At 40.7% G+C, this 23,890-nt stretch overlaps 1 protein-coding gene across 1 annotated transcript in view; it reads left to right on the plus strand.

Annotated features, from left to right (window-relative positions):
* The window catches only part of ADGRB3 (adhesion G protein-coupled receptor B3), a 918,092-nt gene that overhangs the window by 846,595 nt on the left and 47,607 nt on the right, over nt 1–23,890 (plus strand). Inside the window, exons 26-27 of the mRNA XM_066604215.1 lie at nt 13,302–13,341; nt 18,772–19,415. Of these exons, the coding sequence (XP_066460312.1) occupies nt 13,302–13,341; nt 18,772–19,415 (684 nt within the window). The remainder of the gene's footprint in view (nt 1–13,301; nt 13,342–18,771; nt 19,416–23,890) is intronic.

The raw sequence follows: 23,890 nt of genomic DNA on the forward strand, positions 1-23,890 counted from the left end.
TTTGCCACTCCCAATAAAGTTGTTAGTTTTGTATTTCAGCATGTGTTCTAGAGAAACTCTTTTTTTTTTCTTACTAATTTACACATATTTATACATTAAGGTGCCATTCACTTTTAACATTATATTGCAAGAAGAATCCAGTTTTTTCTCATGTGCAGATGCAGCAAATTTTAACTTGATTGTGTTAGCACAGCACAGAAATGTCTCTTATCCTAACCTATTAAAAAGCTATTGTTGTCTTAACACAAAAAAGTAATTGTAAAGTAATTCAAAGTGTAAATAAACTGTCCTGATATCATATCACATTAAGGGCGAGCACCCACTGGCGTTTGCGTTCTCCGCGGGAAAAAAACGCAGCGTTTTCGCCGCGTTTCCTGTGTTTTTTTCCGCGCGTTTTTCGCGGCGTTTTCGCTGCGTTTTCCGTTAATTTCCATTGACATTCATGGGTGCATTAGGAGAAAAATAGGGACACATATGCAACTGACAGTTCCTATGTTAAAAACGCAAACGCAACGCAAAAAAAACGCCAGTGGACAGGAACACATGTTATCTCTATGCCTGTGCAGGAAAAACGCAAAACGCAAAACGCAGGTAAAAAAACGCCAGTGGGTGCTCGCCCTAAGAGTAAAGATAAAGAAAAACACATCTGTATTCTTAGAATTGTTGCATTTTATATCAGAACCTTCACAACAAACATTACAAGAGATGACGTCTTAAAGAGGTTCTGCCATTAAAAAAAAATTCTATACTTCCTATTCCTCCCCAGGCAGTCTACTTACATCATCTTCTCCCCACTAATCTTTTCCTGTCTCCTGCAGTTTACCTCACCTCCAGCTGGCTGATTCTTCTGCTTCCTGTGACAGAGCGTCCATTCACAGTCATTTTTACTCCTGTCCGGCAATGTATGCTACGTCACTAGTGACATAGCTTTCACAGCCTAGCAGGTAGTGCTGAACTATTGCAGAGACTGTGAATGTGTGCTGCCTCTGCAATAGATTAGTATTCCTTCATAGTCAGTGAACGCTATGTCACAGTGACGTAGAGTACATTGCCGGGCAGGAAGAAAAATGCAAGGAATACACATTTCATAACAAAAAGAACAGGATCTGGCCAGCTCGAGAGGAGGTGACCTGAGGGACTGGAGAAAATCACCAAGCAGAAGATGTGGTAGGGAGTCTGCCTGGGAGGAATAGATGAGTATAGATTTTTTTATGACAAAACCCCTTTAAGGCTGGTTTCCCAAATATGCCATCCATTGTTTATTTCCTCCATCATTGTAGTGAAAAACCAGAGGAAAATTAATGCCTGAGCAGGTCCTATAGTACTTTATGGGATTGTTCATGGCATTTAGTGCATCACATTTTGATACAAGATATCACTCCACATCAAACTGGTAAACGTTGCATGCAGTCTTTTTCTATCCAGCTGTGGGCACTGGATTGGTGCAAAAAGGGCACCAAAACTTATCAGTTGTGTCAGATTCAGGCAAAACAACCAGCAAAACACAACTGATTTATAGGAGCCAAGCCTAACCACACTCTCTTTAGGAAAGTGTTTTAAAATTGGTCCAACTGTGTACGTACTTCAATCAACACATCTAGCAAACATATCTTAGTCTCATTTTTAAGCTGTCTTCCCTTTAAAGATGATTTCTATCCAGGGCGTTAAATTGACTATAGATCAGAAGTTAGAGTTACAGCCAATGCTTGGTAATTATGCTTAGTTTATTTACAGTGATATTGACAATTTTCTGTTTTGTTGCACCACCTATTTTACCAAAGTGACAACTGGAAGTTGAGAGAAATATGCATTAATATAAAAACGCACTTTTCCACTACAACAAAATGGAAAATGCTAATGTAATATAAATATAAGTAGAGTTATTTCTCTTCCTTCTAATTTACCAATATATGCCTAGGTTTAATATTTTGAGTGTTAACCTCCTTTGAATAGTTGTTGAGGCACTTTTTATTTAAGCCCACAGTGGTTCACTTAGGCCGCCTGCAGACGAGCGGGTCGGATCCGGTAGCGAGAATTCTCGCCGCGGGACCCGAGCGCCTGCAGAGATGAGCGTGTACTCACCTGCGCCCGGCGGCCCCGGCTCTTTCATGTGCCGGCTGCCAGGCAGCCGGCGCATGCGCAGACCGGAGTCGGCGGGCGGGTGAGTGACGTTTCTGTGCAAGGCTCTGCGAGCCCCGCACAAAAATAGGACATGCCACGGTTTGTTTGCCGCGGCCATCTGCATAGGAGTGCGTATTGTAATGCACTCCTATGCAGGCTTTCAGTGGCGGAAATCCCGCCGCGGGATTTCTGCCTGTGTGCAGGCGGCCTTAGTTGCATATTTACAAATATAGAATGCAGAACAATAACAACAATTATAATTAGCCTATTAAAAGCAGTTTTTAGATTTCAAATTGAATTAACCCTTTCCAATCCACTGTCTGACCTCTGAAGACATTATGATTTAAGGCTGTACAGCTCCGATGTTGGAAGACGTCCGTCGGGGTTCTCTTACTGTATATTGCCAGCCTCTCTGCTGTCAGAGCCTATCCAATGGGTCACTTCATGCAGTGCTGGCTTTAACCAGCATATAGCGTTGTTGTATAATGGCAGAAAAAAGTAAGCCCCCTAGGAAGCCCCCTAGGTGCAAATTGGATTAGAAAGGGTAAAAAGTATATGATACATTTTTAACGAATCACTATATGTATGAAAAGTATTTATTGAAACATAAATGACTTTTGTGATCATACTTTGCAACACCTCTAAAAAGTTTAGAATGTTGGTGCAAATTTAGCAATTTCTCTTAACAAGGCACTGTAATTTGACTGACAAAGCAGTGCAACTGATAATTTTCTTACTGGAAATGATTCACCACACAAATTCTTGAGAGCAGTATATTAGAGTAATTATAAAATGTCACTGTAACGCTGGTTTATTAAATGTCACTTACAGCCAATGTAGTTCTGGGAATAAGTGTCGCACACTTCATTAGAAGGCAAAAACCTATTATCCAAACCCAGGAACAAAATAACAAAGCAAAAAAAATGATTTGCATAATAAGGAGTAGAAATAATTTAGGCTGCATTTCATTTTTTTTAAACAAGAGAAACAGTTGAGTTTCACTTGAATATAATATCAAGTGCTTTGAAAATTTCGAAAGAAAAATCAAGTCTTTAGCAGTGTGTATTGTTAATGTAAGGTCGGAAGAGAATGTATTGTGAAGTAATGAGATGGAAGTAATATTGGAGTGGTGATAGGGGGTTGACAGCAATAAAAGGAACTGTACTAATGTACGATATTAATAGAGAGATGGAGATACAATAAGCTTATAATATGGAAAGAAATGAAGAAGAGACGGTCAAGGAAATTATAGGAAACATGGTTAAAGGTGTTACATATCAATAAACAGCTGGTAAACAGACATAGTACACACAATTTGTAACATAAAACCTGCCCAGACATTGTTTTCTAGAGCAGTTCTCTGACTATGAAGTTGAGGAGGACATATAAACTTTGCATGTACCTTATTCTGTGCTAACTGCATAGAAATCAATGTAAGTAGCACTTCCATTAAAACCACAAGCATGAACTCAGTTAAATATACAGAGGCCTCCCTCTTTTCTCTTAATCCTTGGAGCTGCAGCTAAATTTTGATAAGCATTACATTTGGGTTTAAATACCATCTTAGCAGGAATGGAAGGTGCAACAGGGCCTAGCAACTAAAAGTGTGCATCTCCATTCAGAAGTGACATGCAGTTGGTGATAACTATGGATAATATAAGGCCGGAATGGCAGGAGTACAAATGTAGATCTCTAAGGCCTCAGTCTGACGGGAGTTTTTATGTGTGTATGTTACCTGTGTTTGTGATCCACATCTATATAGAACCAGAGATTTTTAATGGCAGCGGTCATATGCCTGATATTTACCTGCGAAGCAGTAAATATAGGGCAGCGGATTTTGAAACACAGGTAACTGCAGCATCCGTCTTTTTTGAATGTGAAACCCCTGGATGCTGTCGCATCCAGAGATTTTACCTTGTGCTCAATGGGGCCGGCGGCAGCAGCGCCGACCCTATTGAGAACATAGAGTAAAAATCATGATCCTCTGCCACAGCTGTCACAGCTATGGCAGAGGAGAATGATGTTCTCCCATTGAATTCAATGCAGCCGGCAATACAGCAATGGGCTGCCGGCCAGCGCTGCAGTAATTCTCAGGGAAGGGTTTAAAATATAAGCCCTTTCATGAAAACCATCCTAAAAATGTGTAAAAAATAAATAAAAATCTATACTCACCTCTCTGCAGCTGCCGGGGCTCAGCCGCGTGCAGCCGACTCTTCTCCTGCACTGCTCTGAGTAGTATTCAGCTGGCGGGGATTTAAATTCCCCGCCTGCTGAATGGGCTGCCTCTGATTGGCTGAGCACTGTAACCAATCAGAGGCAGCTCTCAGCTACTGAATGACAGCTGAGAGCTGCCTCTGATTGGTCACAGTGCTCTGCCAATCAGAGGCAGCACTCACCCATTCATGAATTCACACCTGGATCCCACTGTTCTTCATACCCAGCCTGTCTTCAGGGATCAGGATACAGCTGAAAAAATAATATCAGCTGTATCCCACTGTAAATTCCTGATAAGGCTGATCATTGAAAGACAATGATCAACAACTGCTTAACCAAAACTGCACAATGCCAGTGCAGTTACACACAAGGATTATCATTTAAAAGCCGTCTTTTGAGTGAATTTTGAGTGATAATCTTTGTGTCTTAATGGGCTTTTACACTTGGAATTGCTAGATAATAATATTTTTTTAATAGATTAAGATAATTTTCTGCACCATGCTATCACATTCAAGCTAAAGTATGTCCCATCTGAAGATAGATAGATAGATAGATAGATAGATAGATAGATAGATAGATAGATAGATAGATAGATAGATATGAGATAGATATGAGATAGACAGATATGTGATAGATATGAGATAGACAGATATGAGATAGATAGATAGAAAGATATGAGATGGATGGATACATTTGAGATAGATAGAGGATAGATAGATAGATAGATAGATAGATAGGAGATAGATAGATAGAATATAGATAGACACATAGATAGATAGGAGATAGATAAATAGAATATAGATAGACACATAGATGGATATGATATAGATAGATAGATAGATAGATAGATAGATAGATAGATAGATAGATAGATAGATAGATGAAATATAGGCAGGTATTATATAGAAGATATATATATAAGGCTGGTTTCACATGAGTGTATTCTGGGTGCATTTATGTGTCCATAGTATGGACAAGATACATAAATGCAGGAATCCCAACACAAACTCAGAACATCATCGAGTCCTATGTTGCTCTGAGTTTGAGTCAGGATGCCCACGGTTGGAATAGGATACTCATCAGTATTACGGATGCATAAATATGGCCCTAGGGCCTCGTTCAGACGAGTGTGGTTTACACAAAGGTTGCTATGGGAACGCTCACATAAATCTTTTTTACCAGTGCAGAATCTACACTGGTAAAACAGATAAGACAGCGAGTGCAAACTCGCCTGTCAGCACACTGCTCACACCACATACATGTGAATGGGCTGCTCTGCGGAGCATAGAGCAGCTTGTTCACCGCAGAATTTCTGCATGTCAGCAGCATGTAATCCACGCTCATCTGAACGAGACCTGTGTTAAAGCTGCCGACAGAAGAGACATAATGGCAGATATTGTTTGTGTGGCACATGAAGACAATATAGACATAGATTGAGAATATGTACCCTTGTATGTATGAAAAAAACTAAACACATATTTAGAGCAGCAAGATAAATATACAGTATTTGTGACATATTGAGACAATATGGATGCACATGAATTTGTGGATATGTTCATAGCATGTAGTAATGATAAGGATGCAGGTAAAAGGTTACTACATTGCCCTATTTATGGGCAGGATTTCCCTTATACCCAATTGAAATATCATACACTGCTGTCACACACTACACCTTACCTACAGCCTAAGGGTGACTACCCACTAGGGGTTTTTTTCTGCTGCGAATTTGCTCCTATTTTTTCTTCCAATTGTCAATGGGACTTTCTATTGTTAAAAACGCAAAGTTGCGTTGCGGTTTTAACCTTAGAAAGTCCCATTGACAATTGGAAGAAAAAATAGGAGCAAATTCGCAGCAGAAAAAAAACCGCTAGTGGGTAGTCACCCTTAGGCCTCGATCAGCAGCATGTAAACCATGTTTTTATAGCAACCAATAGGTTGTTATGGAAACGGTCACACAGAGCTTTTCTACCACTGCAGAATCTGCGCTGGTAGAGAAGATAGGACAGCGATTGCTGACTCTCCAGTCAGCTCCGTGCTGCGGTGCTGTCCATGGTGCTGACCACATGCTTCAATGGGAGCCGCTCATTCAGCACAGAATTCCAGCATGTCAGCAGCGTGGTGTAAACCCTACTTGTCTGAACGAGGCCTAATAGTAACTATATGCTATGGATATACTTACACCTATATGCTTTGTATTTGCATTTTCTAACTACATAAATACCAGCTTGATTTATCTGCCCCCTGAGCACATTTAAGCCACTCCAAACATCCAGAGTGCCAGTCTATTTTATAGCCAAGCCTGCAGGAATACTCACACATACATATGTTGCCGCTTTCCCGTTATTGCAGTAACAATTCTCGCCATCACTCGTTTTGAGGCGCCTGGTTATACTTTCTGATGGGCTGGGCCAGCCTGGGGCTCCAGCAGGAATTGGCTGAGTGAAACTTTTTGTCTCCTATCTTAATATAAAATGCGCTAGAGTAAGATGCACCAAATTTATTAAAGGGCGCGCACTACAGGCTAGTGAAGACTTATACCATAATTTACACCAGACTTTAGTGCACATTATAGCAGATCAGTCAGGTTATGAGAGGTGAGGTTCCTTCCCATTAATTCCTGTCCGCTCTTTGGAAACATATGAGACGCTTGTCAAAAATGAAAACATTCGGTTTTTTGTGCAAAAAACTATGTTACAAAGTGTGTCATTTTTTTATGTCACAATGCTGCCACACATGCCTTGATAAATGCCCCTCTGCCCCATAGGAATTTTAGGCCCTTTTATACACAATGATTCACTCAACATTTGTTTAAATGACTGAAAAAGAGTGATAATTGTTACATGTAAACGTGGACATTGTGCACTTTTTGTTTGATCGATGATTTAAAAGTTTACTTAAAATCCATCATTCAGCCACTGAAAGATAAAGCAAACACATTAATCTTACAATAGACCGCACACTATTCTCTTCACGGCATGTTTACACTAGCCGGGAGAGAACAATGCATTCTGCTGGCAGCTGTTTGCACAGCTGGGAGTGTGTTTAAACACAAGCTGGGCTCTGCAAACAGTTCCTGGGGACCCTTTTACATGCAAATGAAGATCATAAAGTGTTAATGGCCATTAACACTTTATGCAAATACATCGCTAAGTTGTTCAATCTTCCAGTCATTTGATTATCTTTGCATGTAAAAAAGCCTTTATTCTGTGCTATAGCTCTTTGCTTCCCTCAGTGGTAGATTTGAAAATTGCATGAGAATTTCAATGATGAACAATAGAATCATGCCAATAGAATTTCAATATTTCCAGTCAGTGCCCAAATGTTTGTTTTATTAGTTAATCTAACTGAATTGCTTGTGGAATTCCATGAACTCTAACATTATTAAGAATATAAAACAACACAATTTATAGCTAAGCCCAGAGTGGGAACAATGGCTACTATTGGAATAAAAATGTAGGCGGTAGTTGCAGTGTAATTAAAATTAGATACATATAGTGCATTGGGCAGCAGCCAGAAGATTTAATAAGTCTTTTCTGTATGGTGGACTGACTTGATTACTAATATTCATCTTGCATGTCATAGTCAAGCTTCTGCGCCACTGCGTAGTTAATACCTTCTGCCTGCCTTCACCTTGTCTTCCAGATAAATGTTGCCATAAATTTCTCGGCATTCAATTTCACTGAAACCTGTTATCATATTTGTTTGGCAGGGATATGTATACGTTGTAAACAACCCTGCTAGTCATTGAACACTGTTAAGTGTAATCTCTTTAACCATACTAAAATATTCCAGTGTGCAATACATCAAAGTGAAAAAGCGCATGAGATAGGGACGTATCTTGAAAGGTTGGATTTGCACCTATAAACAAAAATAAAATTAAATAACTTTTTTTTTCTGAAGCATTTCTGATTTGTGGAATATTTGCTGTTTTACTAACAGTATATCCCAAAATACTGTATTCCATGGTTACATTTGCATATAATGAAATGTTACAGTACAGTGAAATCATCTGGATAACTATGTTATAGTCTAAAATATCATCCCCTAAGGCATTAGTCCAATGCTTACATAAGTTTAGAATTACATTAAATATTACATCTTTGCATATGATCCTTTTCCCCTTATTACAATGAATTGCTTTATATTGCCAGCAGCTTAACAGATAGGCATATGTTGCAAAGCAATAGTGCTAACCACTAAGCCACCAAGCTTCTTCACCATTCTTCCACCTCCTGTATCCCCCTCCTGAGGAGGAGAAGGAGAAGAAGAACATGAGAAGATCTTATTCTTTTCATTTATCTTCTCCTTCTCCTCCTAATTCTGCTCCTTATTCTTCTCATTCTCCTCTTCCTCATTTTTCTTCTTATCCTTCCCTTCACCCTCCTTCTTCCTCACATTCTTCTTCTCCAGAGAAGGAGGGGGAGGGGTGAAGGAGCAAGAGTAAGCAGAAGAAGGAGGAAGAAAGACAGAGTAGAAGAACAAGTGTGATTGCAGAGTTGTTAGCACTGCTGCTTTTCAGTCCTGGAGTTTTAGGTTGACATCTGACCAGGGGGCAACATATATATGGAATTTTTTACATTATTTTTGTGTTTATTATTATATTTCTTCTCATCCTCTGGAGAGGAAGGAACAATTGTGGTGGTTGAGTTGTTAACACCATTGTCTTACAGACCTAGAGTCCTAGGTTCAAATCTGACCAAGGAAAACATCTGCATAGAGTTTGTATGCTTGTTTTTTCACCTCCTACTGTGAAGGAAGAAGCATAGTGGATCGGTCATTACTACTAATCGCTTGCAATTATGGAGTCATAGGTTCAAATCTGACCAAAGACAACATTTGTATTGCAGTTTTCCAATTCCAAGCAGATGTTGCCCTTGGTTTTATTTGAACTTAGGACCTAAGCACTGCAAAGCAACAGAGGCAGGCAAGCACCTCTAAAGCATGTTAAATTTCTGGGCACTTGTCCAGTTTAGACTCCCAGAAGTCAAAGGGGCCAACACCATATCTGCATACATCCACGTGGGAGCTGACATACTCTTGGACCATCATGAATAAGTGGCACCTGTGACTGTCAGTCCTACCCTGTGCTTTGGCTGCAGGCTGTGACAGGCTTAAAAAAACTATGCCACACCATTGTTAGACTTCCCCTGCCACCAGTGGTGATGCTGTTGCTTCCTACTTGTCAGCATACATGTCTCTGATATATGCCCATTCCACAGGCATCAAGTGACCGACCACCATACAATTTCTGCTAATGGCATACACTATCTGGTACTCCGTGATCGCTTTCTGCTGCTCGCCTCTGCAACATATGCAATGCCTAGAGCAGAGGAGAGAGCAGAATGAGGCTGACTCTTTGCCTTTTGGCCCAGATTGGCTTTCCAAGGCAGCAGGTGGTGGGAGTTCATGTCACTGTTCATACACATTGTGTTATTTACATTCTTGCCACATTTTAAATGTCCTGTGCTCAACTGTAAAATGGCTGCTAGTTACACTGTGCCTATGTTACATATGGCTAGGTCATGTCATGAAGGTATCCAATGAAACTGCTGCCCATATGCAAGATGGAGAACACATTTGGTGACATTAGCAAGACGCCCTGGCTGCTGATTGGCTGCATGCTGACCTCTGCAGTAGGCATATAGGAAAAATAGTTTGGACTAATGGCCCATTTACACGAATTCAAACGAATGAATTTGAGCGATAATCGTTCAGTGTGAATACACAAAATTCACTTACTATTTGTTCTTAGTTTGTTAAGCTGACTTTTCAGTCAATTTAAAAACTTCAATGGATCTCTGACCTCTCATCCCGTGTAAATGCTCTCCACTCAGTGCTTCACATAGGAGGTGAAGCGCTGAGCAAGAAGCAGACGAGAAGCCAGCAGTCCAGGGGGAAGTCTTTCTGTGTAAACATTTTGCATGAGCGCTGCCGACCATAGCAGTGACATCAGAGCTTGTGCAGTCATTTAAATGATTGTCAACCCGTGTAAAAGGGCCATAACCCGATTTAAATTTGCAAAAAACATGACGATTTTATCACCCAGCCAATCAAGACTAGTGACAATGCATTATTATCCCGTGTACCTTGTTCTAGTTCTGAGTACATTGTTTTAGTCTATTGTGTCTTGTTCACTGGTTATATTTAGCCCAGACTGTACTTGGTAGTCTGTGGTATGTCTTATCATTCCTTATTTGTTTTTGTCTGTGCTGGTTAATCTTTCTGATTTGCTTGATAGCCTCTTGTCTGAGTCCTTGCGTTATCTTATTCTCCAGGATGGTGTTTCAGATAGAGACACCATTAAGGACCATTTGCATGGGACAAACTGTTGGGCAAATGATGCCCAATAGCGCATCCAGGGTGGAGCTCGCTCATGTGCTGTTACACAGAAACAAGTATCCCTGGATCGCTCAGAGCGCGGCCAGCAGGGAGGCAGGGCGTCTGAGAGCGTTCTCCCCTCACCCGCCTCCATTCACTTAAGCAGACAGTTGTTCAGAACTGAATGATTGTTGTTTATACTGAATGGCTTGTTGTTCAGATTTCTGCATGCAGAAACTGAACGACTGAATGACTCTCGCTCAGTCGTTCAGTCTCTACATGCATTTACATGGGACGACTATTGTTCAAATACCCGAGGGTGCACAGGTACTTGAACAAATCTGATAATCGTCCTGTGTAAAAAGGCCTGTAGGGACAGCTGAGGGGTAATTAGAAACAATGTGATATGGTGCTGTGTGACAGTGTCAGGGAGAGATTAGGAAAATCAAGTCTTTACTGTCAGTTTCATCATCATCATCATCATCATCATCATCATCATCATCATTTGATTACCATCACCTTCTGCTCTTGTCATTTAACCCCTTGAGTGGCGGGTTTCCTACCACCCTGTCGTGCCCACCAGGGCAGGTTTTTTAAAATGGTCTAATCATTGAATTTCAACTACTTTTGCAGTTGCGTCTCAAGAGCTATAACTTTTTCATTTTTCCATTGACATGGCCATATAAGGGCTTGTTTTTTGCGGGACAAGTTGTGATTTTTTTAAACGGGGGAGGAAAAAAAGAAATGGGGAAAAAAGAAAAAAAGGGGCCATGTCATTAACGGGTTAAATAATGTATTAACTTCCTTCTCTGGGTCATTACAACGCATGGATACCACATGTGTGATTGTATTTTTGATTTTTTTACAAAGTAAAGGGAGACAAGTGTTTTTATTATTTTTTTTATAATTTTTTATTTATTTATTTTTTATTTTAATTTTTTGTCCCTTTAGGGGACTTCCACAGGGACCCATCAGGACCCCTGATCACATTCCGGGGGTCCGATGGTGACAGCCCTTTACATGCTGCAGTGACAGCCCTTTACATGCTGCAGTCACATAGACTGCAGCATGTAAAGGGTTAACACAGCAGAGATCGGAGGTTTTCTCTGATCTCTGCTGTAAGAGCTAGTACCTAGCTGTCCTCTGACAGCTAACAACCAGCTCTCCCTGCCACAGAGACCATCGCTAGCTTCTGACAAGCCGATGGTCTCTATGGCAACCTGTAAACAAACCAGTGCAGGAGATTGCCGACATATCTGCAATATCTTCTGCTGGTTTTTCAAAGCCCTTGCACTGCTCTCTGTGGGTCTGTGCAGGCAGAGCACACTGTCACAGCTTGTGGCATTGTGCTCTGCAGCTCCCATAGTGATACATAGCCCGGAAATCTTCCGGGCTATGTTGCTATGAGCAGTGGAGCTCGTCCCGGAAAATTTCCGGGCGTGCCACTCAAGGGGTTAATGATGTGTCCCTTTTATCATTTATGTTTTACTGATTTATGTTTTATATCAATATTTCCTGTGATGTCCAGTTGTTACACTACTTAGCTCTAAAGTAAATCTTGGTGATATCTAAACAATGTGAGACATGGTTACTACACAGGAAAGTTAACTGCTAAAGCTGAAGTTGATTTCTGCCCTTTAGTGCCCAGCTAGTGTTCATGTAATGTATAACTTTGCTAAATTGCTCCATTCTACTTTGTGTGCCTCCAAACTTATAGGGTTTAATCTGTGTTCCCACTGGAAACTGTGGCCAGCAGACAAACCATCTGTTACTCACACACTAAATCCGAAGGCTGCAAGAGTATAACCCAACTTTTCCTCCATCTCAAAGATAGCAGAAGATGGTTTTACTGCTGGCTGAAATTCTGAAGACAGTTGGTTAGTGATGGGATGACAGGACTGGACCATTTGGCTGGGGGCTACCTTTTCCCTTTGGGTGCCTGTGCCTGTCTGCACAAGCAGTATGTCCAACCCAATATCAAAAATATATACAATAAATGTCCGATAGGTGCTGGTCCCATTTTCAAGACTTCCCCTTGAATGGGATCCCCCTTTTCACTGTTTACAATCTATAAAGGAAGAGCATGCATCTGGCGCTCTCCATTGCAGTTAATGTTAGTTGAAATAGTTGAGTGTTTTACTACTGCCATAAAACTACAATAAAGATAACCACTTGCATGCGTATGTCTCCACTTCATCTACTCCGTTCCGGTGTGTCACAAAGAAGTCAGAAGTCACCCTTTCTGACACCGCATACAGATTCTTAATAAGGCCACACACAGTGCACCATTAGCACTTATCTGTCCCCGATCCTGAGCTGGGTGCTATTCCTTTTCTCTCTGACATGGGGAACATATAAACTGTCACCAGACAGACAAGCACGTCTGTGGTCACATGGTTGTGGGCCACACAGAATGGCATTGTGGACCGCATGAGGTTCTGGCCACAGGTTGTGCATCCTTAGTCTACAATGTATGGTGAAAAGCCTTCATTCAGATAATGAATAATAGTGTTGGCATTTCACCAAATATTTGTTGTTTACAATGTACTCTACTTTATTCCCAAATCAGTTGCTGAGTGAAAATAATGGCATGAGTATTTTGGATATATTGTATATACTGATATGCTTATATTCTCTTTCACTAACAGACAGACTTTGAAAAAGACGTGGACATTGCTTGTCGGTCAGGTAAGAACATATGTCAAGTAAAAATCAATACGGCACTGTGAGAGCACTGCAAGTTTATGATTACAAACAGAGGCTATTGGGTCCCCTGTAGCTGAAAAAATGGGTATCATGTGTAGTAATTTTTCAAAATTGAAACAAAATGGTGCTTGTCAGTGTGAAAACTTGAAACAAGGATAATAGTGTGCTACCTGGACTGAATGTAAAATCATTTCCCATAGTCACTTACAGTAATTGAGGTATCAGCACCAATGATAAAACTCAGGATTCTAAGAGTAAAGGACAGTAAACAATATAGAATGGTAGCCTACGGTCCTAATTCTTTTAAAGGGGTTGTCCTTCAAATAAATATTAATTTACTCTATTAGATTGTACAAAACAGAACAGGTTTTCTGGTGCTTCTAGTGCAACAAGTCAATTTAGGTGGCCTACACAACTCCACTGTCCATTTCAGTTGTCATTGCGAGTGGTATATGGACCCCATATACGTTCTATGGAACCTGTACATCATTCTGAGCTGTGACAGTAACAGCATAATGGGCACAGTGCTCAGATGAGTACTTCTGCTCATTTGCTTTGGCGATCGATGGGGATCTAAGCACCTGGCCGCCAACTGAGCAAAGTACTGTTCCTATTCAGCTGCCATTGCAAGTGGTGTGTGGACTCCATAGACTTTCTATGGAGCCCATTCGCTGCTCCAAGCAGTGACAGAAACAGTCAGATGGATACAGTGCTTAGATGAGAACTTTTACGTATTTACTCATCAGGGGGGATCTAAGCACTCGGAAGCCCACCGGTCAAAACTTTCACTTTGACAAATACTTTCACTATAACATGTCAGACATTTGTAAAAAGGTTACCCTTTAAAGAAAGGTATCTACTTATCACTCTGAAAGAAATACACCAGTGGATACTATTGGCTCATAGACACCGCTAGTTTTTAACATTTTACTTCAGGAAAGAGTCGTGGCTACAACCAAGTGATGAGTAGCCGGATTGGCCAAGAAGCAAAGTAGTTTACATATAGTGTAAGTCTTAAATCGATGTTCTGAATGAGGATTTGAGGCAGTCATTTCTGTCCTGATGTTCTCAGGAACCTTGGCTGTTTTAATTGTATTGCTATTCATAATATAAAACTTGAATGTTCTATATTCCCAGTATATAAGATAATGAAAGTGGATACATTCCAAATATGAATTGGTATTTCACTATCTTATTACCAGCTTTAATATCTAATGTCCCATTGTCATTATTGCTGTAAAAGCAAACTTGATTAATAGATTTGGCTCCAAGTTATCATAAAATATTCTGTCTTTGTAAGTGGTCATCAGAGGACGGGTAGCAAGGAGTATTCTATAAAAGCTTCGGTTGGCAGGTAAATGTGTTCAAATTGCTCTGCTTCTGACAAAACTCACTATTAATGATTTTTTTCAGGTCTAAAAAATTATAGAACATATGAAATAGGCATCTACTCACTCTTCGTATGCCCTGTTGCTTCAGCAGTTAAGTTCTAGTGGTCCATGCTAGACATTATATCCAATATTGTAGCGACCCAAGTGCCATACTGACTGCTACAGTGAATAACTCACTGCAGTAGGGAAGATAGTATGTGCGGTATGTGAGGACTGCATTCAGTGACTAGCTGCAGCGGTCATGTGTCAGTACGGTATGCTGCCATTGCAGCAGTGTAAACACAGACCACTTGGGACCACTGGATGATCCGTGCTTGAACGGCTAAAGCTTTAAAATGTATATGATTATTTGTTATGTTTTGCCAGAAGTAGCTGACAAAAGTTGTATTAAATAAAAAATACCCTTAGGCTTTGTTCACATGGGGTGGATTTGCCGCCGAAATTCCGTGTGGAATTTCGCTGTGCCAAATTTGCGTGTGGCCGCTAATCCCAGGATTAGCCAGCCATGTGGACGAGATTTGTCAAAAATCTCATCCACACAGGGTGGACAATCCATCATGGCAAAGCCGGCAGAAGCTGGCGCTGCGGATTCACGGGCCGCAGCGTGCCTTTTTTTGGGCTGTTTGTAGTACATTTCAATTCTTCCTATTGATGTACAGCTACATACAGCCTCAGCGCTGCAAAAAATACTAAAACTATGGCATTTTTCTGAAAAACGATGCGTGTGAAACCTCCCTTCAAGGGCTTATTCACATAAGCGTATATCAGCCGTCTGTGAAAATGGCCGGCCGATATATACTACCATGTGTTGCATACGTGCCATTGGGAGGGGGGAGATAGCTTCCCTCCCCCTTGCCGACTCTCTGCAAGAGGAGAAGGCGGGGTGGAGCTAGTGTGCTGAGCTCACACCCCTCTCCTCCCATTGCCGCTTTTTGCAATGGGAGGGGCAGGAGGGGGTGGGGCTTAGCTTCGCCCCCATCCTGCCCCTCCCATTGTAAACAGCGGCAAGTGGCAGAGAGGAGAAGAGAAGGAAGACGGAGTTTAGCAGTCACGCTGCTAAACTCCCTCCCGCCTCTTTTCTCCTGCAGCTGCCATTGGCTCCCATAGCGCTTTTACGCTGCAGAGATATGCCCCTGTGCACTGTAAACCAATGCATCAGAGGGGCAGCATATATCGGCCAGGGTGTTATTCCCACAAGCGCATATACGGCGCATTTTTGATCCCAGGCGTATATGTGCTACCCATGTGAAGCTTTGGATCGCAATGCATTCGTTCACGTGGGGCGATTATATGGCGCGTGAATACGCCAGCAGCATGACAAAAAGAACATATATGCAGCCGGTGCATATATGCTCAGCCAAAAGATAGTTCTGAAACTATCTTTTGGCCAATATATGCCGGTGGGTCCTATAGATTCCTACAGGAGCAGGGAAGGAGAAGAGGGGGGGGGGCATTTTAGCAGCGTCCAACGCTGCAAAAAGCTTACAGGTGCCTCTATATAGGCACTGGAAGGCATCCTGAGGATTTTGGCAGAGCGAGGGTTTTCCGGGTTGCGGTGTATTTTTTCACTAAAAACAACGCTTGCTGTCGTGTGAATGGACGAGAAAATTCTGTCTGTGATCGCGGAAAAACGCCCATTCAGGCGCTTATATGGAGCAGGTGTGAAAACATAAGAATACCATCGTGTATATGCACTCATGGGAAAGAGCCCTAACTGTCAGAGAGTGTAGCTCCAAAGTGGTGCACATTTGTAAGCACAGTTTTTTCTAGGTGCTCTAGGGTGGATTCACACGTGGTCTAATTTCATGCCACAAACAAATTGGCCTCAAAATCTGCCTGGCTTCCATGTAGATCTTCATGCAGATTTCCCACATCATTGACGTGAATTCCGCCCTTTTGCAAACCCTCAGCAATTCTGCAGCCAATTGAGATCAAAATCATCAATTAAGACTTATGGATTCCGGGGTGGATTTGTCCGTAAAATTAGATCACGTTTGAATCCACCCAAATGTCCCTGTTATCCCTGATAAAAATGACTCTCTTTCAGCTTTTTTTTCCCAATCAATAGTTATTACTAGTTTAAAAAGCCACCCTGATATGTGAATTGTTCAAAATTGATATATCAGGCAAGTTGACCAGGCAATTTGAAGACATTTCTAACTCTTAATAACAGGTCTAGCCAAGTGCAAAATAATGATACTTTACTTTTCAGCAAATTGAAAGGAAGTTAATGCATTTTTAACCACATGGTATGTTGACCTTTATAATATAAAAAACACAGGAAGAGTTTCACTTACAATGAATAGATATAATTATTTCTGGATTTCAAGTTTCACTTATTCTGTATAACAATTTTTCTGTTTAATTTGCTTGGTCAAGAAAAAATAATTCTTAGCTTTAACCCTTTCCAATCCACTGTCTGACATCTAAAGACATTATAATTTAAGGCTGTACAGCTCCGATGTTGGAAGACGTCCGTCGGGGTTCTATTACTGCATATTGCCAGGCTCTCCACTGTTGGAGCCTATCCAATGTGTCACCTCATGCAGTACTGGCTTTAGCCAGCAGATAGTGCCGTTGTATAACAGCAGAAAAAGAGTAAGCCCCCTAGGAAAACCAGGATACAAATTGGATTGGAAAGGGTTAGTATCCTAGGAATCTACAGACCTTTCTTTAGAATTACCTTAAATAGGTATCTCCTAATGACTGCATTAAACCATTAAAGGGTTGTCTTGGATTTTCAAAAGTGTAATTAAGAGTAGGCAGTACGATAGAGTAAAGCAGAGGTGAAACAGGGGTGGAGCTAATTCCTAAAACTTAGCCCCACCCCCGTCCGCCTCCTCTCATTGCAAATAGTGCAGAGGGGCAAAGAGGGGGTGAAGAGCAGGCAGAGAGGGGGCGGGAGCTCAGAGCACTGCTCCCAGCTCTTCCAGCCTCCTCCCCCTGCAGAGAGAGATGCCGCGTATTGGCCAGTGTGAATACCCGCCCATTATACAGTCGCCTGAATAAGCCCTAAGCCCCTTACAAAGGGCATATGTTTTGTCAATTGGATCGCGTTACAAATTAGCTTAAGGGCTTTGACAGATGACAGCCCCCTCTCGACCTCCTCTCCACCCCATCTACGCCCCTTGGCACTATTTGCAATGAGAGGGGGGCAGGACAGGGGCGAATCTAAATTCCGGGAATTAGTTCCCCTCCCGTCCCTCCCCCTCCCATTGCAAATAGTGCCGAGGGGCGGAGAGTGGGGAGGAGCTCAGTGCACTGCTCCCGGCTTTTCCAGCCTCCTCCCCCTGCAGAGAGGGATACGGTATATTGGCCTGGGATAACACAGGGCAGAATTGCCGTGGAGTTTCCGTGTGGAGTTTCTGCATGGAAATTCCATCAGTATTTATAAACCTGAGACTAAGCAGCAAAAGTGGATGGGATTTGCAAAAATCTCGTTCACATGCTGCCTACAGTTCACTGTGGACAAGCCGCACTAAAACTGACATGCCAATTGTATCGCCGTTTCCGCTGCAGGCTCTCTCCTCTCTATAGGGAGAGATTCCCGCAGTGGAATACAGGCGGAAAAGCTGCTTCAAAGCCGCTCGGGTTTTGAAGCAACCTTTTCGCTGCAGAAATCTCACTAAATTCTGCAGACATTCCACAAGATTTTCGCCGGATTTCTGTCCCGTGAGAGCCCAGCCTAAAGAGTTTTGTTATAGAATATGTTGTATACTTTCAGTTATTGATAGAATAGGCCTACTATATAGTTTGGAGTCTTGGAGATCACTTGAAAGACACATATAAACAATGAAGTGTTTCACTTGAATACACAGTGCAGACAAGTCTATTATGAGCTGAAGATTAAATGTCAACTGTGATCAACCTAAACCACAGTATATGTTAATAAACTACGCTTTAAAAAAAGGCTTTTCAATGCAAGCTTTTTAATGCAAAATATTTCTCTGCTAAGCATTTACAGTTTAGGCTACAAATCATGAATACAATCATAACGTATAAAATGCTTTGTAATTTGCAGTTTTACACAAGGACATTGGCCCCTGCAGAGCTGCTACAATAACAGGCACCCTTTCCAGGATTTCTCTGAATGATGAGGAAGAAGAAAAGGCGATAAACCCAGAAGGAATGAGCTACTCTACCTTGCCAGGAAACATCATTTCTAAAGTTATTATTCAACAACCATCTGCTTTGCACATGCCCATGAGTATGGGAGAAATGGCTGATCAGTGTCTGAAAAAAGAGAATAGTGAATTAAGACGAACTGTGTACTTATGCACAGATGACAACCTCAGAGCTGGAGACATAGATATGGGCCATTCCCAAGAGCGAATGATGGAGAGTGACTATATTGTAATGCCAAGAGGCTCTGGGAATATGCAGTCACAAATGAAAGATGAAAATAAAATGAACATAGCTATGGATACATTGCCTCATGAGAGGCTATTACACTACAAAGTCAGTCCTGAATTTAGCATGAATCCAGCAGTAATGGAACAATTTGGTATAAATTTAGATCAGCATCTTGTGTCTCAAGAACACATGCAGAGCCTTCCTTTTGAACCTCGCACAGCAGTAAAGAACTTCATAGCCTCAGAGATGGATGACAGTGCAGGATTATCAAGGAGTGAAACAGGTTCAACAATATCTATGAGCTCCCTAGAGGTTTGTAATTTAACATTTTACATGAATTCCATATGTGTTACAAAGATCTATTATAAATATTATAGAGAGATAGACGTGAAATAGATAGATAGATAGATAGATAGATAGATAGATAGATATGAGATAGATTAGACAGATAGATAGAAACATAGATGTGAGACAGCTATAGATAGATAGATAGATAGATGTGAGAGATAGATAGATAGATAGATAGATAGATAGATAGATAGATGTAAGATATATGAATATGAGATGGACAGATAGATAGATAGAAACATATGCAGATAGATGTGAGACAGAGATAGCTAGATAGATAGAAAGATAGATGTGAGATAGATTAGATAGATAGATAGAAACAGACAGATAGATAGATGTGAGACAGATATAGATAGATAGATAGATAGATAGATAGATAGATAGATACAAACATGAGATAGATAGATAGATAGATAGATAGATAGATAGATAGATAGATATGAGCTAGATAGACAGAAGAGAGATAGAGAAATAGAAAGATATGAGCTAGATAGATAGAAGATAGATAGATAGATAGATAGATGGATAGATAGGGAAATAGATATGAGATTGATAAATTAGATAGATATAAACAGACAGATCTATAGATGTGAGGCAGATATAGATAGATATGATATATATATACACTACCATTCAAAAGTTTGGGGTCACCCAAACAATTTTGTGTTTTCCATGAAAAGTCACACTTATTCACCACCATGCGTTGTGAAATGAATAGAAAATAGAGTCAAGACATTGACAAGGTTAGAAATAATGATTTGTATTTGAAATAACATTGTTTTTACATCAAACTTTGCTTTCGTCAAAGAATCCTCCTTTTGCAGCAATTACAGCATTGCACACCTTTGACATTCTAGCTGTTAATTTGTTGAGGTAAGCTTGAGAAATTGCACCCCACGCTTCTAGAAGCATCTCCCACAAGTTGGATTGGTTGGATGGGCACTTCTGGCGTACCATACGGTCAAGCTGCTCCCACAACAGCTCAATGGGGTTCAGATCTGGTGACTGCACTGGCCACTCCATTACCGATAGAATACCAGCTGCCTGCTTCTGCTGTAAATAGTTCTTGCACAATTTGGAGGTGTGTTTAGGGTCATTGTCCTGTTGTAGGATGAAATTGGTTCCAATCAAGCACTGTCCACTGGGTATGGCATGGCGTTGCAAAATGGAGTGATAGCCTTCCTTATTCAGAATCCCTTTTACCCTGTACAAATCTCCCACCTTACCAGCACCAAAGCAACCCCAGACCATCACATTACCTCCACCATGCTTAACAGATGGCGTCAGGCATTCTTCCAGCATCTTTTCATTTGTTCTGCGTCTCACAAACGTTCTTCTTTGTGATCCAAACACCTCAAACTTGGATTCATCCATCCACAACACTTTTTTCCAGTCTTCCTCTGTCCAATGTCTGTGTTCTTTTGCCCATCTTAATCTTTTTCTTTTATTGGCCAGTCTCAGATATGGCTTTTTCTTTGCCACTCTGCCCTGAAGCCCAAAATCCCGCAGCCGCCTCTTCACTGTAGATGTTGACACTGGTGTTTTGCGGGTACTATTTAATGAAGATGCCAGTTGGGTACCTGTGAGGCGTCTGTTTCTCAAACTAGAGACTCTAATGTGCTTATCTTCTTGCTTAGTTGTGCAACGCGGCCTCCCACTTCTTTTTCTACTCTGGTTAGAGCCTGTTTGTGCTGTCCTCTGAAGGGAGTAGTACACACCGTTGTAGGAAATCTTCAATTTCTTAGCAATTTCTCGCATGGAATAGCCTTCATTTCTAAGAACAAGAATAGACTGTCGAGTTTCAGATGAAAGTTCTCTTTTTCTGGCCATTTTGAGCGTTTAATTAACCCCACAAATGTGATGCTCCAGAAACTCAATCTGCTCACAGGAAGGTCAGTTTTGTAGCTTCTGTAACGAGCTAGACTGTTTTCAGATGTGTGAACATGATTGCACAAGGGTTTTCTAATCATCAATTAGCCTTCTGAGCCAATGAGCAAACACATTGTACCATTAGAACACTGGAGTGATAGTTGCTGGAAATGGGCCTCTATACACCTTTGTAGATATTGCACAAAAAACCAGACATTTGCAGCTAGAATAGTCATTTACCACATTAGCAATGTATAGAGTGCATTTGTTTAAAGTTAGGACTAGTTTAAAGTTATCTTCATTGAAAAGTACAGTGCTTTTCCTTCAAAAATAAGGACATTTCAATGTGACCCCAAACTTTTGAACGGTAGTGTATATATAGATAGATAGATATAGATACATATGAGATAGATAGATATGAGATAGGTAGATATAAACAGACAGATAAATAGATGTGAGATAGATATCTATCTATCTATATATAGATAGATATATCTTTTATATATATATATATATATATATATATATACACAGATATGAGATAGGTAGATAGATAGAAAGATATGAGATAGATAGATAGATAGATATGAGATAGATAGATATGAGATAGATAGATAGACACAGTTGAGCTAGATAGATAGAAGAGAGATGGATAGATAAATAGATAGAAACATAGATGTGAGACAGATAGATAGATTAGATAGATAGATATAAACAGACAGATAGATATGATATATATATATATATATATATATATATATATATATATATATATATATATATATATATGGTAGAAATATAGATAGATGTGAAATAGATAGATAGATAGATAGATAGATAGATAGATAGATAGATATGAGATACATAGATATGAGATAGGTAGATAGATATAAAATAGCTTATGAGATAGATATAAAATAGCTTATGAGATAGATATAAAATAGCTTATGAGATAGATAGATAGATTAACAGATGAAACATGAATGGAAATATTAGAATGCCATTTGATTATTTGCATTTAAATGATTTCAGCATTAAGTACTTTTTAAGACCTCTTGCTACAAGGGTATATTTACACATTTATGGCTCTTTCACATGTAGTGGAATTTACAAGGAAATTTATTGGACAAAAAGTTTGATCTTGTTTTTTTTCAGACCAGTAAATCTTGTTTCTCACAGTCTTGAGAATCCTTTAAGTGCTTTTGGCAAACTCCAGGTAGGTATTTATGAGCCTTTTACTGAGGAGAGGCTTCCTTCTGACCACCCTGCCATAAAGCCCAGATTGTTGGAGTGCTACAGTGATGGTTGACCTTCTGGAGGATTTTCCTATCTGCACATAGGAGCTCAGCCTAAATGACTATTGGATTTTCAGTCACATCTCTCACCAAGGCCCTTCTTCCCCAATTACTTAGTTTGGTGGGTTGGTCAGCTCTAGAAAGAGTCCTAGTTGTTCTTCCATTTTTTAAATTATGGAAGACACTGTGCCCTTGGGAACTATCAATGCAGCACAATTTTCTTAGCCTTTTCGACATATGTGCCTTCACACAATCCTGTTTCTGAGCTCTACAGGTAGTTCTTTCCCCCTTATGGATTGGTTTTGGCTCTGATATGCATTGTGAGCTGGAAGACCTTATATAGACAGAAATGTGTCTTTAAAAATTATGTCCAATCAACAGCATTTACAATAACTGAACTCCGATCAAAGTGTAGAAACATATTAAAGATTATTATTATAAGAAATTATGAGTCCCAGAGCTAAATTCCAAGTGTCATATCAAAGGGTCTGAATATTTATGTCAATTCAAAATATTAGTTTTTTTCATTTATTAAAAATTTTTCTAATATTTCCAACATTCTGTTTTCACTTTGTCATTATGGAGTAGTGAGTGCAGAATGATGGAGAAAAACCTAACATAACAAAATGTAAAAAAGTGAAAAGGTCTGAAGACTCCAAATGCACTACATGTTCTCCAGTCCATGAAACAAAACAGATAAACAAACTGTATTAGACATAGGATAGAAAGCATGTTAGCTATTGAAAGTATTTATCCAAGGAATTTATTGAGACACTAAGGCCGCCTGCAGACGAGCGGAAATCCCGCCGCGGGATTTCCCGCGGGATTTCCGCCGCTGAAAGTCTGCATAGGAGTGCATTACAATACGCACTCCTATGCAGACGGCCGCGGTTTGGCCGCGCGAAATCTCGCGCGGCAAACAAACCGCGGCATGTTCTAATTTTGTGCGGAGCACGCACTCACCTGGCCGCCGGCTCCGGTCTGCGCATGCGCCGGCTGCGCGGCAGCCGGCACATCAAAGAGCCGGGGCCGCCAGGCGCGGGTGAGTACGCGCTCGCCCCTGCAGGCTCTGGGGTCGGATCGCGCGGCGAGATTTCTCGCTGCCGGATCCGACCCGCTCGTCTGCAGGCGGCCTTAGACCAATTTTCTAGCATAAAAAGTTGTTAATTTTGGAGCAGGCCTTTTTGTCAAACTGTGGGGCTCAACAGATTTACTACAGTTTATGTCAGACATTGACATAAATTATAGCACAAAAATACACCACCTCATAGCGCA

The sequence above is a fragment of the Eleutherodactylus coqui genome, chromosome 1 (genome assembly GCF_035609145.1).
Source record: "Eleutherodactylus coqui strain aEleCoq1 chromosome 1, aEleCoq1.hap1, whole genome shotgun sequence".
NCBI classification, from domain to species: domain Eukaryota; kingdom Metazoa; phylum Chordata; class Amphibia; order Anura; family Eleutherodactylidae; genus Eleutherodactylus; species Eleutherodactylus coqui.